The sequence below is a fragment of the Convolutriloba macropyga genome, chromosome 6, assembly GCF_964194025.1.
Source record: "Convolutriloba macropyga chromosome 6, txConMacr16.3, whole genome shotgun sequence".
Lineage (NCBI taxonomy): Eukaryota > Metazoa > Xenacoelomorpha > Acoela > Convolutidae > Convolutriloba > Convolutriloba macropyga.
The window spans coordinates 22628299-22644690 of NC_134473.1; the positions used below are offsets into that span (position 1 = coordinate 22628299).

The 16392-nt window shown below is 38.9% G+C and overlaps 1 protein-coding gene across 1 annotated transcript; it reads right to left on the reverse strand.

Moving 5' to 3' along the window:
- Nucleotides 1-506: 506 nt before the first annotated feature.
- On the reverse strand, nt 507-10315 carry LOC142340868 (angiogenic factor with G patch and FHA domains 1-like). Its single transcript, XM_075391618.1, has 6 exons — nt 10168-10315; nt 9954-10085; nt 9646-9882; nt 9153-9285; nt 2994-3523; nt 507-990 (listed from the first exon to the last, which is right to left on the reverse strand). Exons 1-6 carry the CDS (start codon nt 10288-10290, stop codon nt 580-582), a joined length of 1566 nt encoding a protein of 521 aa, XP_075247733.1. The 5' UTR covers nt 10291-10315; the 3' UTR covers nt 507-579.
- Nucleotides 10316-16392: the final 6077 nt, after the last annotated feature.

Sequence of the window (16392 nt, forward strand, 5' to 3'; positions counted from 1 at the left end):
TTAAAAAAGCTGTAAAAACTAATAACTTCAATCTCTTCTTAAACATACCCTAAGTATATTTCTTTTCCTTAAAAGTAATGTCAAAAATAAAACTCTGTAATCTCCGTGTAAAAATTAATCAACCAACTCTACAATGAAACTCGCGCCAATTCTTTAACAACCTCAAAATCACTATTTGAGAATTATAACTTTTAAAAGAACTATCGACGAAAACTCAATACCAAACTTAACCAACTCATCATACATGATGCTCTAACCTACAATAAGCATTGATTGACAGATTTAGTTAACTATTAAACACTTGAAGTGCTGAAAAACCTCCTTAGTGGTTTTAACCTAAATTTTATGAGCAGTATTATGATGTTTAAATGGCGTGCACCCGCAATCGTGAACCTAGAGAATAATATGGAGACCAACAGGACTGACTCAGTATCTACAAACTTCGATTAGCGCAATTGAAGTAAATACACCAATACAAATGTACTCAGCTAGCTCGACCAAAAACCTAACATCAGAGCCTTCAATTATAAAGCTGATTTCACAAATATCATCACCAAAACCAACATATCAAAAAGTTCTCTAGTTTTTATCCATCTGCGCAAAACGTTTAGCACCTTTGCTCCACTGTTTATGATACTTAGTCGCTTTTTCTGAGTCATCAATTGAGAATGCTACAGGTTGGCAACTCAAACCAGCTCTTGGTTCCCGAATCTGAATTTTGATCGGCTGTTTGATACCATTTTGTTCTTTCCCAAGACCTTCTCCTTCGTTGTATCCCATACTCTTTAGCATTTTGAATCCAATATTGTTACTATCAATTGGCTTCTCTGTGCTTGCACTGTTACTTGGTGCTAAAACGTGATCTGTTATAAACTTCGTTTGTTTCGTTTCCTTGCAGTATCCAATACTAGGCTCTGATCCAACTGTTTGGCGCCTAATGGCAGCTTTGTCTTCATACCCAGCTGTCACTTCAGCAATAATTGGCCTTTTCTGAAACAATTTATGGTTGTATACCAAGGGTAATGCTCTCCAATGCTGGTCCTATTAATAATGGAATTTAAATTATGGCATTAGAATGGACCGGCATTTCCTGGACATCAGTGGTACAGTTGAAAATGATCAGTAATCATTTATAGTTAGAAGAAAGTTGTAAATGGACACGAAACCCCAACAATCATGTTTCCGAGGTTAAGAAAGTTAACAGATAAAACCTCAAAACTTAACATATCAAATGGACAGGTAACTGTCGGGGTAATTGCTGTCAAACGACCGGATGGCTTCGGTAGTAGCCAACTGGGGCTTATTGACGAGTGGTGAGGAGTCCGGGGGAGGGGGGTTAGCTGGAAGATCGAGTGGTAAGGAGTGCGGGGGTGACTGAGGGGGGGGGGCTGACTGAAGGGAGTTCCAGTTCAATATCTCAGAACCGCCCTTTACAACATACTTAGAGAATAGTACGGCTCTGTTAGAGCAGCTCCGCCACTAAGGCCTTCCGGGCTTCCTTCACCAAGTTATCCCATTTTTGAGGACGAAAAGTTAAACACACCCGGCAGATTGACGGAAAATAGCCGCCGTTGATTCCCATAACTCTATTGGGATTGAAAGAAAAAATATCAACAAAAATTGATTTTTGTATAAAAACCTTTTTAGGTGCGATTTATTTTGATGTCATTTCGTAATTGAACATACTCCTGTCTCTCAGTGAGACGCTACAGGTTCTAGTATCAAAACCAATAAGCATTATAGATAGTAACTAAAACTTATGAGAACAAATGGGCTTTATGGGTTTATTCCGTTTATATTTCTGACTTTGACTTTTTTATACGGCCTCTCTTCATTTTGAATTGCTTTGCTGAGCAGCTGCTGTTTAAAAGGACTTTGAGCAGAGGGACAGAAGAGTGAAACTAGAGAAGTCAAAAAGATTTCACGCAAAATGTCGAAAAAGCGGCAAAATGGGTAAAGCGAAAATAAGTTCGACGAAGTAAAAAAAAAACGTAGCCGCAAGAATTCCGGAAACGACTCGAAGGAGAAAATTGCCTATACTTATGACTAAACAACTACAACATCTATTGTGAACCCTGAAACTCTGCAAATGCCATAAAAAATTTGAGGAAGAATAGAAACGGCATTCAAAAACTTAAAACAAATTGAATAATAAAACTAGAAAAACTTAAAGACTTTTTTAAAAGAACAAGGAAACATAAAGTCGAATAACGTTCTTTTGCAATTAGAGCAATGAAAAACTCGCAAAACAATGGGCAAGTCATAATAGGCAAAGAAACTAGTCTAAGATTAAAAAAAAAAGAAAAACTGCAAAAAAATAAGAAAAATGGTTTAAATTTTCTCAATTTTACTGTTAATTTCCCTCAGAAAAAAATGATATATACCAAGAAAACTTTAGCCAATTGGTATCTGAATATTCTTTAAGTAACAAGCTTCTATTCAAATCCCACTTAAAGCATTAAAACAAAAAACAGGCAAAAAAATCATTAAAATTCGTCTAAAAATCAGCAAAACTGATCAAAAACCTCTAAATTAGCGTTAAACTCAAATTAACTACTTGAAACCTTCAATTCCTATCGAAACAAGCCTAAAAATAAAACTGCTTTTAAAAGCCGCACGCGAACAAAAAAATTTTGCTCGCTTAGAGAAGATTTTTTCACACATCAATTTCTCGCTCTCTCAAAAACAGCGGTATGAACAAAACCACTCTCTTTTCGCTCCGCTCTTCACTTTTGTTCAGCACCAAAATCACTCCAAATTTTTTTACGCGTTTCATTTCCCGCTTCAAAAATCACTCCAATAAAATTGATTTTAAAAAGGACTTCTCCAATACTCCTCTTCCATTCGTAAAAAAAATAGGAGCGCCATAATAGCCGGCTGAGAAGATGAGGGCGGCTATTAAAAAACTACAGACGAAGAATCGCTCAAGCGAAAAATTGCACGAAAAAGACCGCAGGATTAATTGCTTAGTTTGAGAGCAATTAAAATCTCACATCAATTCCGAGTGATTCCTTGATTCGCTGGTTGGTCATTCTTCTTTGAGCTTCGATGCCACCTTTGCTCCCATTTGTCTCTGCATCATTACCGATCGATCGCGCGTCGTCGTTTAACTTCTGTCGCTTCTTGTTGAAAAATGCTTCGACCAAAGCGGGTTCGCAACCATCACAGGTAACATTAAAACCACTATGGATATGCACCGCTAATTTTAGAGTTCCAATTTCCAAATGCACACCATGTTTAAGATCTGTCCATTTATTTTCCAGTTCTTTTGCGTTTAAAATCGCCTGACAAGTTTGGCTCACAGCTCTTATGATCCATTTATTATTATCACTGTCTGCGCGCAGTTTGAGGTGGAATGGTTCAACGCCATCTTTGCAGTACGATGGTAAGCTTATTGAACATCTCTTGTCTGTTCCTATGATAACGTCTTGCTCAGAGGGCGTTGCAACAAACAGGGTTCCCAAATTCACAGTCGCGGACTCCAGTACAATGAACCGAACGCTGCTAGAAAGCAGCTGAAAACCTGAAAAGGAAAGACATTTCATCAAACAATTTTTTTTGACACTCATCGAAAGCGCAATAAGTATTTATTGCTAAGAGGATAAAATTCAGAAATTCAACGCAGAGAAGGAAGTGTCAAAACATTCAGACAACTTACCCCGAGCAAAAAAATTGTCAAGTTGATGAAAAAATTAGACCTACTGTTCCGTTTCTGTTTATTACATTAGTATCAATTTTTAAAAAATAAAGCCGACAGTCGATTGGCTATAAATCGAAGTTCGGTCAGAGAACTGAACTGGCGCCTGTTTATGAGTAAGACCGTCAAGTAAGGTCAATTAAGACGATATCAACCCCAAATGTTGAGCAAATTACTGTTAACCTAAAGTTTATTTGAGGTTTAGAAACTTCATACTACCCCAGAGTTTTGGCCGACAGATATCTTTTTTTGCAGAGATACAAAAGTATTACCATTTGAAAGCTCTCGAAACACTGAATCAAGCCAAAAGGAGATTTTTTTAAATTTCTTAACTCGGGAGAAAAATTGTGACGCTTAAAGAATTTTCCAAATTTCCAACCGTTTTACGCTTCCTCTGAGCATACGCGCTCAAATAACCTTTAATTTAAGTACACAAAGAATCAAGGACCTTGTACAATTACATTGCTAGTGAAATTACTTGATTTTTAAAGATCGGGAACGGTAGGTTAATACATAACCATACTTTTTTTGTTCAAATTTTTTATCAGCTAGCGTCTTTATCATCTAATAAACAGCTTTTTGCGGTTAAAGGAGCTCTCATTGCTTTCCACAAGGAGGATAGATTCGATATTGTGAACACTTTAGGGGATACCAGCTAATTACTTTAGCTGATCAAAAAATTTTTTGTGCCCTTTTGAATTAAAATGTTTCTAATAGAAAAGGATGACTGCACAATTTGGCACGGAAAATGAGACTAAATTTATTTTGTAATTCCTGATAACCATTAAAAAAATCCAGCAGTCAATCGTAAGAGATAATTTTATCTAATTCCTTTTAATATCCGCGCCATTAATTCCCAGATGGCTATTATTGGGGTCACATTTTGCCTCGTCAAACAAATTTTTCTGCTTTACCTACTTTCGGGATTTTTCAACAAATTCTATGAAGTCTCTTTGACTTCCCTCGGCTAGTTCCATACATTGATAAATTTATTTCATCGGTAGTACATTTTATTATGCTTCTTCTTTTCATTCTGATCCTTTAAATTTTCTAACATTTAGAATTCACAGCTAAAAATCGATGCATTTATGGCGTTCTGGTTGCTTAAGGCAACCTACAAGCAGAAACATAAATATAACTTGTTAAATTATTGCTGTTTAATTGCTGTCAAACAGCGATGACTTACTTCAAAAATATTACCAGAAATCAAACCATTAAATAACATTAGTTCCTGGGATCATAACTACATTTCGAGTCAGCCCGAGTTGTAAAACATAACCGACTGACATTCAGCGATTTGCTTTCAATCAACCGGCGAGCTGTTGACTTCGGTGGTAGCCAGCTAGAGCTTCGGGATGCTAGCATTAGGAGGGGTACGCGGAGTGGGGAATCACGCGTTGCGGGGGGGGGGGGGCTAAGCTTTGGGAGGTGTGTAAGGGTTGAGAGGGCAAGGCGAGAAGAGGGTCCAAATCGTCTGCTGGACGAAGAGTGTTGCAAGGGAGTGGAGTTGACGGAGGGGAGGATCAAACTTTTAACATTAAGAACCGCCATGACCGTATTCACGTCATGAAATTGTCTCCTGAAAATTTTGATTAATCGCATACTTAGAGATAAGTAAGGCGTAAAGCTCTTAGAGAGTTGCTCAGCCCGTTAATGCTCTTTGGGCTTTACCTTTTCATCCCATTTTAGAAGATGAAAAGTCAAATGGGTCAAACGAGAAATGGGTCAAGCGAAAAATTGCATTGAAAAAGACCACAGGACTAATATAACTGCCACAAACTTTGTTTGAGCGCAATTAAACAAACGGACAGTCAATTTGAGAACATACAAAGTGAAATTAAAGAAATTCAACTAACAGCCTCTATTTCGAGGAAAATCTCGTACTAAAGCAATAAGAATTTTGATTATCCTGGGCGTTTTAGACACCCCAGATGCAGCTACTTAGAAGAGCAAAGCTGATTTTCTCAGGCATGTTATATCAGAATAGCTATCTTCCCTCTGTGCCGATATTTTTTTAAGCACAATTGAAGCCAACGCACCAGTTCCACCAATGCAAGCGACAGCAAACTGACAAAAAGTAGTATTCATGGCATCAATTATTCTTCGTTTATTGTCTAAATAAATTGTATAGGCTTCGCTACTAAACAAATAATTTTATCTACTGGATGAAAAAAAATTAATCATTTAAATTTTTGTATGAAAACAGCCTCCATGTCTAGTAATCGAGCATTCTCATTGTTTGATTTGAGAGCAAATATAGACAAAATAATTTAAAACGGAGCTCATTCTAAACGTCAAGACGTCACTCAAAAGATTTGCAAACATCGCGCAATTTTCAACATAATTGTGTAGCGGGTCTTTGGACAATTGAGTTATTGTACCACCGTGAAGCTTACTATAGAAACACACCATGATGGCAACTTCCCGATTCATACTGAAGTGCAACAACAGTGTAACATTCCTTCCTATGTTTACAATTATTGCTTCCTGAGCACAGCATTAAATTCATCTTCGGACCTGATGTTCGTCTTTCATTGAATGCCTTTCTTTTATAATCCATATATATTGAGCAGTTGCCGTATGGTTTCCTCAGATGTCGATAGGGGTAAAAGACTAGAGTTAAACGGATATTTTATATCGATGAAATAGCCGGCAGATTGCCGGAATAGCTGCGAAAGAATAGAATTGCGTGCCGTATAATAAAGATAGAAACAGATACAGATCTAAATTGAAAAAATCGACGACCCTCAAAAAGCTAGGCAAAAAACATTCAGCGATAAATTAATAAAGCTTGTTAAAATTCATTCCGCAAAGCCTAGCCTTTTATTAGGGGCCTTTACTGCACATATGAGGTCATTTGAATTAAAGTAAAATTAAACCTAAGTTTTAAAGTGCAAAAGTCATTTTATTGAGTGAGGTAAGTCACGTATGATCAAAATCTAATCAGGCAAATGAACTAAAAACTTTCGCTAGAGAGAGTGATAAATGACGTCACGCGCGTAAATGCCGTAAAAAAGAGCAAGAAGTCATTCCGAAAATTAGACTTCAGCTTTGCTGTGTGAACAAATGTAAAACGAAGAAGAGCGTCAAACAACGAAACATAGCAGGACAAGTCCTGATGTACAATTCAAAGAATTTTCATTGAATTAACAAAGACAAGACCTAGAACGGACTATGAGTGAAATGGGAAAACCATTTCCAAGAAAAATGTCAAAATCAATGTCAAAATGCCGCATAAGTACAAAAAACCACTAGCGAGAAAGAAAAATTTGGTTCAAACAAAAAAAAACTAGGCCTAGAAAGAACTATGAATGCATTGCAAAACGATTTAGAAAAAAATCCCATCCAAAAATTCGAAAAAGACACTAAGAAATCAAAGTGAAATTAAATTGCCTTGTGTGAACAAAAAACCACTAGCGAGAAAGCTAATTTTTGTTCAAACACCGTTTTCTCACTCTACTTTAAAATTAGAGTGAAAAAATTTCAAGCCGCAAAACCACTCGCTTTATCGCTTCACTTGCTGTTTCGGCGTGACCAAAATCACTCTTCCAATTTGACTTCAAAAATCATGCAAATATGTGAACAGATCTTTAAAAAAAGACAGCGCCCCAATAAAACTCAAATTCTTTGAATTGAAAAAAAAAATTGAATTGTAAAATAACCCCAGATCAACGCAATATAGCTCCGCACAGCCTACAGCTGCGCAGCTATACAAACGAATTTGACTTCTTAAGACAATAAGACCACCCTATTTCCTCTATTAGACCACCCTATTGGACAAGTTTAATATTTCAAGTTGCACGCTGTCTTCTAAATTTGGTACTTATCGTTATTTGCTCGTTTGTTAAATTACTGTTTCTACCATTCAAAAAAACAGGTTGAATAAATACAGAGACTGATTAACATACACTTATGACAATCCTCTCTGTATTAGGCAGGGTTAAAATTATTTTCAACGCTGTCTAGTAACCTGCGTACATTTCACCGTAGCTATGTGTCACGCTTCTATTTCGTGCCTCATAGTTACGTGACGATTTCCCTTTAAATATTCACAAAAAAGTGCTATAATTTAAATCATATTCGGATAGATCTCAAGGCCATATCTAGCCTGTATTTCCATCCGGGCCTGTAAACTCTTATTTGTTTATGTTTACTAAAAACAACCGCAGATTGACAGATTATTGAAAAACACATTACGTACCTAAAAGCCTCAATATTTACCTTTTTAAGTTCCCTGATGATGAATTTGTATAATTGGTGAATAACTTCATGAGAAAATATGTACTTGGTGAAGTAATTATGCTGATAAAGTAGGTGCTAATACGGAAATTGTATATGTACTTAACAAACATCAAGAGACGAACAAAACCCGGAAATTGCCCAACTTGAAAATCAGTAAATATTTGCGAAGGACCAACACAACTAGGTAAAACTCTGCGGAACCCACGAGCCTGACAGCCAGTTGATAGCTTTGTCTTGAAACTTTGATAACACTTGCTAAACTTTTTATTCTTTCTCTTGAAATATTCTTTATAAAGTTGGATTAAAAAATTGAAGATTGAATTGGAAAATCTTTAAAAAACCATTGCGTTACAACAGGCTTCCATGGAGTCAAATTGAGTACCAAAACTAATAAAATACAAGGCAATAAGTGGATATATCAGGCATCTGAACCGCTCAAAAAAGGCTATTACTAGTTAATTCTATTCAAATTATATCCACTAAAATCGCACTATGAAACATCTATAATAAGTCCTTGCATAATGGCGATAATTCTAATTAATTACTCCGAACATTGATCTCCAAAACACCGAGATAATGAATATAAAAGTTAGTGCGTAACACTATGATTTATCTGCTCTGCTTTTTCCAGTCGGATCCAGTTCTTTGTCCAGTTCTTTACAATTATATTGCACTTCGTAATATTATCACATAATGAGCCGCCATTACTTTTTACTGGGTTAAAGAGTTTCTTTAGGCACTCAAGAAACCAGAAAGCGCTGCCGTAATTGGTACACCAGTTTTCTAATTTCAGCAGAATGCCTTTGCTTCTTCATTTAGGCCCCCAATTGCTATAAAAAAATTCTCTCACTGTCATATTTTTATTACGCCTCTTAGAATTCGTCACGACTCTGCCTTTGGCTTTTTGATACATTCGTGTATAGCTTCTGCTTCGCGAAACAGATTCTATCGATTGATCTAATCCCCTTACAATGGTTTTGATAACGAAACCTTCACCCTTCTCTTCTGTTTGTGAAAGTAAGGAGTAGCATAAACAATGTAGGGAAAAAGCAGTTTGAAGTTCTTGTGAAGTTCAATAAAAATTATTTGCACGCACTCAAATAACTTAACTGAATACAATCGTATCCTGTGATTGTTATGCTTTTGAAAGCGCTTATAAAAAGGCATCTGGACTCCATGCCTTCTAGGCACTAACGATGTCCGATTAACTAACCTTCGGAACCGTCCAAAGATGGCTGATGTTCTGATATTTTCTCTCCAGTTTCAAGTACCTCATAATGAGAGCAGTTCTCATTGTCGTATTTGAAGTACCTTCTAGAGACCGGCTCAAAGAATATTCCGGTAACCTAGAAACAAATGACAATGCCCCTAAATTGTTACACAGAAATAAAAATTGAACATTAAAAAAGGCAATAAAATATTGAACATTTCTAGACATATTTACTGGATAAGGTGACGGATTATAGTGTTACGGATTTCATAGTGTGACGGATTATTTCCAAATTAACGTTATTACATTTCGTCATAGCTATCAATGCCTCCTGGTCGCTATCTTCAAATTATTACTGTGCGTACAGTAATGGACCTTGGCTTCTTCGTACGTATTTAAACAGTTGTACATTATGCATATCCAATTTTTTTCAAGTGCAACTTATTGAATATAATTTTACATTTATCAAGTCAAATTTTGAAATAGTTAAACTTACAGTGTTGTAAAAGTACCCAGACGTTTGATCATAGAAGAATTTGGACGGCTGCTCGTTATCTTCGGCTGCATCATTATCAGGTTCCATTTTAGTGCTGAAAACATTTTTTTCTTCAGACCTCGAATCGATCGTCATGTCTTTGGGTTTTTCGCACAATTCTGCGGGCAAGTAAGCACCAGTTCTTGGGTTGAACTTCAAATAGCACTTCGTTGCAACATCAAAAAACAGACACGTTTCCTAAAACCTCAAATCAATAGTTCAATAAGAAAGCGATAATGAATTCATTTCTACACTTTTAGCTCACTAACGTCATGAAAGTAGTAGCCAGTTTTGTAGTGGTAATACATGTCAACAGATTCCATATATGCAAACTCCAATTGATGCACAGATAAAGATTCTAAATGTTCAAGGACGTCGCTTTGTATTGACTCTCCCGTCACCTGTTTATGGAATTCAATAGAAATACAGAGAAACAGTCACTGGGCATCATGCTTCCCTTAATAACGCTAAATGTACAAATACCTGTTTCGCGATATCATGCGTTTCCGTTAAAAGGCTTATCTTAAGTTTCAGGAGCTTAATCTCATCTAACAACATCTCAACGCTGGGGAGACTGCTTTCATCAATTCTAGCGTCATTCGCCATAACTCTGAAATCAATTTGTTGCGTGGTAAATAAGCACAACTAAAAAATCACTTTGTTTTTGCAACTGCCAGTCCTGTTGAATCACAGATGCATATTTTCAGACTCACTTTAATTGACTCAGTTGGAACTCAAGATTAGACCAGTCAATCAGATGCAATTTTAACCTCCTCTTTGGCCACAGGAGGCAAGGAACCTCCGGTACGCTTACACAGGTCTACCAACCGGTCCAACGTTTAAAAATTGATTTAAAGGGAAAACGTAGTTAAACCAATATTTCACCAATTTTAAGGGTGAAAACAAGAGAATAACATTCAAAAACTAAAAATTAGAGGTAGCGTCAGGTAAGGAATTTTCAGGTGTCAGGGGGGGGGGGGGGCACAACAAAAAAAGATCCCAAAATTTTGACATTTTTTAGCTTGAATTTTTATGTTTTGCAAAATGGTCATTAAACATGGTTATCTCAGAACCAATTGTAGGATTGCGAAGATAGATCTACCACCTAATTTAAGTCCACGTAACTGGTGATCAATTTCTCTCTGTTCAATTGTAAGGTATTCGAATGCATTATCAAAACAACAGATGATCATTTCAGTCTCTATACTTAAAAGGTCATGACAGGTTCAGCATTCGCCATAATTTTAAGCAGCTTACGGATTTCTTTTCCTTTTTGTTATTTATTCAAATGGAGGAGTTTATAAGAATGTAATTTAATGTTCAAGTCTTTCTAGCTGCGAAAGAATAGACTTGCCGTATAATAGAGAGACTTGCCGTATAATAGAGACGTGCCGTATAATAGAGATAGAAACAGATAGATTTAAGTTGAAAAATTTATCGACGCCGGTCAAAAAGCTACGAAAAAAAATAAACGCCATATTATTAAAGCTTGTTAAAATTCATTGCGCAGAAACCTTTTCATTAGGGACCCTTATTACATATATGAGATTCTTTGACCTTAACCTAAAAACTTTTGCTAGAGAGTGAGAAATGACGTCATGCGCGCAAACGCCGTTAGTGAGAAGTTATTCAGAAAATCTGACTTCTCAGCTTTGAGGTGTGAACAAATGTTAAAACGAAAAAAGAGCGTCAGACGACGAAACAAAAAAACCAAGAGAAAGCTCCGCTCAGCTTACATTGTTGTGATAAACTTATTAGACCAATAGGAATGCGTCGTACTTTGAAAACATGGTATCCCTAAGATTACTTCCGCTTCCTATGTTTTTGCAACTCATTTACTTCTATTGTCTAAACTGTACCATGATAAAGAAAACGCACTTCCATTGATAGAAACCTGTGAACACCAATATGGTAGAGTTAAAAGCAGATTATTCAAAATTCCAAAACTGAGAACCGAGAAATTCAGAGAGAACTTGTACTTTCGAACTGCCAAAGTTGCCAACAATCTGCCTGAAGAGATAGATTTTTCCCAGCCTTTGGGACTCAAAAGACGTATTCTGTCATTCATGTTGGGCCGTCTGATGTTGAACTTCAACGAAAGAGTAGTGTGTACGTGCACCATTTTCTGTGATTGCTCCGATTGCAGAAAATAATAGAATCAAGACCAAAACTTCTATGCGAGCAATCCCCTCGGGTTGATGCCGAAAAGTCACAACAACAACAACAACAAATAGAACCTCAAAACAAATTTACCTCCGCTGTATTTTCAAATACGTATGCGCGCTGGGCTGAATCAAACCTACACCTTTCCAAGCCTCGCCAACCCAGCCGTAGGTGAGTGAACCAATCTCCCACCCCGACTCATCAGGTCGTATCATTCCAACTGATTTCAATTTAAGAACAATTTCTTGTGTTTTTGAATGTTAGCAGGCTCCGTGAATGGGACGTTTTGATGCCAACCCTCTTCCCTCCAGCTGCTCAGACTTGGTCATGGGCACTTCTCGTAAATTATATAGACGAGGGTCAATCACAGGGTCAAGAACAGGGTTGTGTAGACTCTTATCGAGGTGCTAAACTGCTAGATCTCTGTGATTTTATCAATCAATAACCAAATCAGAAACTGAACAATGTTGTATTAATTGCTGGCTTCAATGATCACCGTAGTAATATTGAAACTCTTATAGGGCATTGGAAATTCCTCATTCAGCTCATTAAGGTTTAATTTAGCCCAAATAATTTGATTGTGCCCAAAGTTATACCCACCAGCTGTAATCTCCTCATAAATAAGAAAATCAGTGCCCTTAACTACGATCTGTATAATTATATTGATTCTTGTGCCTTAAAACTGTTTAATGTTTCACCCTCATTTAGGAATGTTCTTGAACCTAACCTGTTCTGTAAAGACACCGTGCACTTTTCCTTTCACGGAAACCTTGTTTTCACTATTATTCTGTTTAACATCATTCAATACTTTAAATATCGTTGCTGCTATTACTCTCCTGTAATTAACTTAACCTAGTCCCACTAAGTGCAGCCTTCCCGACTCCTAGCCCATAGCTTGATGGCTGATCAAACCCATTGTCCCTTCTGCAATGGTTCCCTACGTAGGGGTGGCGTCTGGTGTCATACGTGTTAAAAATATTTTCACGTGAAATGCAGTGGCCTAGCCGCAGTGAAAATGGACCGAAAACTTCAGCTGCAAAAGCTGCTCTGAGGTCATCGCAGCCGCCGAAAGGGCAATCGTAACGCCGGCACCACACAATGATTTGACCGTTCCCGACACTGCACTCATAGATCCTGCAACATCGCACGCCCCCGAACGTTTCGTCGCCTCACCATCGGATAATTATTGGGATAAATTCCAGCCTCATCACACGGTAACAGTGCGCGAAATATACCGCAAGGTCGTCACATGGAAGCCCTCGTTCTTCACGCTCAGTAAGAACAAGACAGTGGAACAGTTCGCCGAAGCCCTTCGCAGTGTCCTCTCACCGATTGCCGTAGATACGGATAGATCCGATATATCTCTGACCCTCTGTATGATACTAGCGCACTTAACTCTCAGTTGAACAAAGAACACGGACGGTGGATCGAACAATAATTCCATCAAGATTAGATTGCGTGCATGGCACAGCTGCAACTTCTCAGAACTGTTCTGTGAAGGGCAGGCCTTACAAATGAGAATGAATTCAAGGAACAAAAAGCAACACTCTGACATCAAGATGTTCAACGATTTCATGTCTCGTGGTAAGATCGGTAATGCTATTCGCGTTCTTTCGGATGAGCATAAATGAGGCGTGCTCGCACCTACCGATCTCATAGACGGTAGACCGGTCCTCGAGATTTTACGCGACAAACATCCTGAAGGGCAACCCTTGGAGTCCAGCTGCATTCAGAGCCAACATCCACGCACGTTTCCCTATCACCCCGCTGTTTTCGAGAAATTCAGTGCGAAGCTTGTCCGAAAGCATGCAATGGAGACTCATGGCAGTGCCGGGCCTTCAGGTCTCGATGCCGATGACTGGCGTAGGCTGCTTTCTGCTTTCGGGCAGACCTCCACGAACCTGGGCAAGCTTGTGGCCAAGATTGCTAAGAGGCTGGCCACGTCCAAAATACCACCAGATGATTTGATTGCATAAAATAGTTGTCGACTATTGGCTCTGGATAAATGTCCAGGTGTGAGACCTATTGGTATTAGTGAAATAATGCATCGTATCACCAGACGCATAATCGTCGACTGCATCAGGCAAGATCTAACATCCCTCGGTGGAAACATGCAGCTGTGCGTGGGCCAGAAATGCGGCATAGAACATGCCATACATTCACTTCGCCACAGTATTGATGGTCCCGAAAACAAAGCAATCCTACTATTTGATGCCACAAACATATTTAATGTGCTCAATAGACAAAAAGCATTAGAGAACGTGAAAACCTTACGCCCATCATTGCATGTTGCCTTAGAAAATTCATATAGCCATCCGTCTTATCTCTACATCGGTAAGACAACCATTCTGTCTCACGAAAGTACGACACAAGGTGATCCCCTTGCGATGGCAATGTATGGAATCGCAATCCTACCCCTAATATCAAGACTTCACAGTGACTCCTTGACACAAAAATGGTATGCTGATGATGGTAGCGTCGTCGATAAGTTGAAGATATCAGGGAATTATTCGACACGCGCACTTCACCCTCCATGGAAGGGGTTCGATGAGCGGGTTGGCCGAGGAGCGGCTTGGCCGAGTCATACAGAACATCGTCGGCAAAGAAATATTCCAAGAGGAAAGAGAACTTTTTCTCTCCCTCTCAGAATGGGTGGGCTTAACATCGCCCTCCCACAAGATCTTCAAAAAAACCTTGAGAAATTAATTGAACTCTCAAATCCGTTGGGGTCATTTAATAATGATTCATTTGAAATTCAACAAAGTGAATTAGAACAAACCAAGATCAGTCTCAGACAGAAAGCAGACATGCAACGTGAACTCATCTCCAAAAAATCCAGAATCGAAAAGAATCTACCAGAAATGAAGTATACCATCCAGCTGGCCTCGAAAAAAGAAGCATCTAATTGGTTTAACGCGCTTCCGTTATCAAAACATGATTTCGACCTCACGAAGACTGAGTTTCGTGACAGAATAGTTTTTCGCTGCACCTGGGAAGTGGAGAACACGCCAGATATATGCCCAGGCGGGCAAAAATTTAGCCTCCCCCATAACCTTCATTGCACCAAAGGCGGGCATACGTACCTACGACGCATCGAAATCAGAGACGTGTTTGCAAACCTGATGGATGACGTTTGCCAAGCTGTCCAGATAGAGCCAAACTTTAGTCGCTCGATGGAGATATTTTCTCGAGTAATTCTTCACTACTGATGATGACGCTCGACTGGACATCAAGGCAAACGGTCTCTGGGGCTCCCGCTTTAATTGCACCTTCTTCGATGTGAATAATTCGAACCCTCGCGCGAAGAGCTGCCCTAAGACCATAAAAGATGCATACAAATATCACGAGAGCATCAAGCGAAAAATCACGAAGAGCGAATCCGCGAAACGGAAAGCAGCAGTTTCAACGCATTGGTTTTTGCTTGCTCGGGTGGTGCTGGGCCATCAGCATCGCGCGTTAGGAAACAAGTCGCAACCAGAATCAGCAAAAAACGTGGAGAGCCGTACGCCGACACTATAATCTACATCCGAAAAAAATGAGCGTCGCACTTCTGAGGAGCTTTGTTCTCTGCTTGAGGGGATGTCGCCCCCTCAAGCCTCGTGTTCTCAGTGAAAATTCTATTAGCGCCGTCTCGGAGGAGGGAAGGTTGCACTGAGTGTATGGCTGCTTAACTTTATTCTTTTGCTCATTCCTTGATATCCTTTTTTTTAAACCTTCCTTACCAGTTCCTTATGTGTGCTATTTATATATATTGCTGCTTTCCTCTACACTTGTTAGTTATTTTTGTGACTGGGCAGTCAGAGCCAACATCCACGCACGCTTCCCTACCACCCCGCTGTTTTCGACAAAATCAGTGCGAGGCTTGTCCGAAAGTTGAAAGATATCAGGGCAGTCTTCGACAAGCGAACTCAGCTTGGTCCCAAGTGCGGATATCTTGTCAGTCCTCCGAAGTGTCAGTTGATAATTAAGCCAGGAGGCGAGCGCCAAGCGTCAACTGAGTTTGCAGGCACAAATGTGGGAATCACGCAGAGCGCTCGAGTCCTGGGATCAGTAATCGGTAGCTCTGAGGCCAGTAAAAATTTCCGGAAAGATGCAGAAAATAAAAACACAAAAAGTTTGGACAGAGTTGGTCAATTTGCTCTCACCTCTCCCCAGAATGCCTATGCATGTTTGAGGAAGAGGGTTCAACAGAAGTTGAGCTTCCTCTTGCGTACTACACCCTCAATGGACGGGACTCTGGACAAAATAAAGGGGTCGAGTCATACCGAACATCGTCGGCAAAGAAATAATCCAAGAGGAAAGAGAACTTTTTCTCTCCCTCTCAGAATGGGTGGGATTGACATCGCCCCACCACACAATCTTCATAAAAACCTTGAGAAATCAATTGAACTTTCAAATCCGTTTGCGTCGTTTAAAATGATTCCTTCGAAATTCAACAAAGTGAATTAGAACAAACCAAGATCAGTCTCAGACAGAAAGCAGACATGCAACCTGAACTCATCTGAAAAAAATCAAGAATCGAATAGAATTTACCAGAAATGAAGT

Excerpts from the sequence above, each read along its gene's own strand:
- LOC142340868 (XM_075391618.1), bottom strand. The coding sequence starts at position 10,290 with ATGGCGAATGACGCTAGAATTGATGAAAGCAGTCTCCCCAGCGTTGAG. Across the intron at positions 9,286-9,645 it reads CTGGGTACTTTTACAACACT|GTTACCGGAATATTCTTTGA; the intron begins GTAAGTTTAACT and ends ATTTGTTTCTAG. Across the intron at positions 991-2,993 it reads AGGAATCACTCGGAATTGAT|AAAAGGCCAATTATTGCTGA; the intron begins GTGAGATTTTAA and ends AAATTGTTTCAG.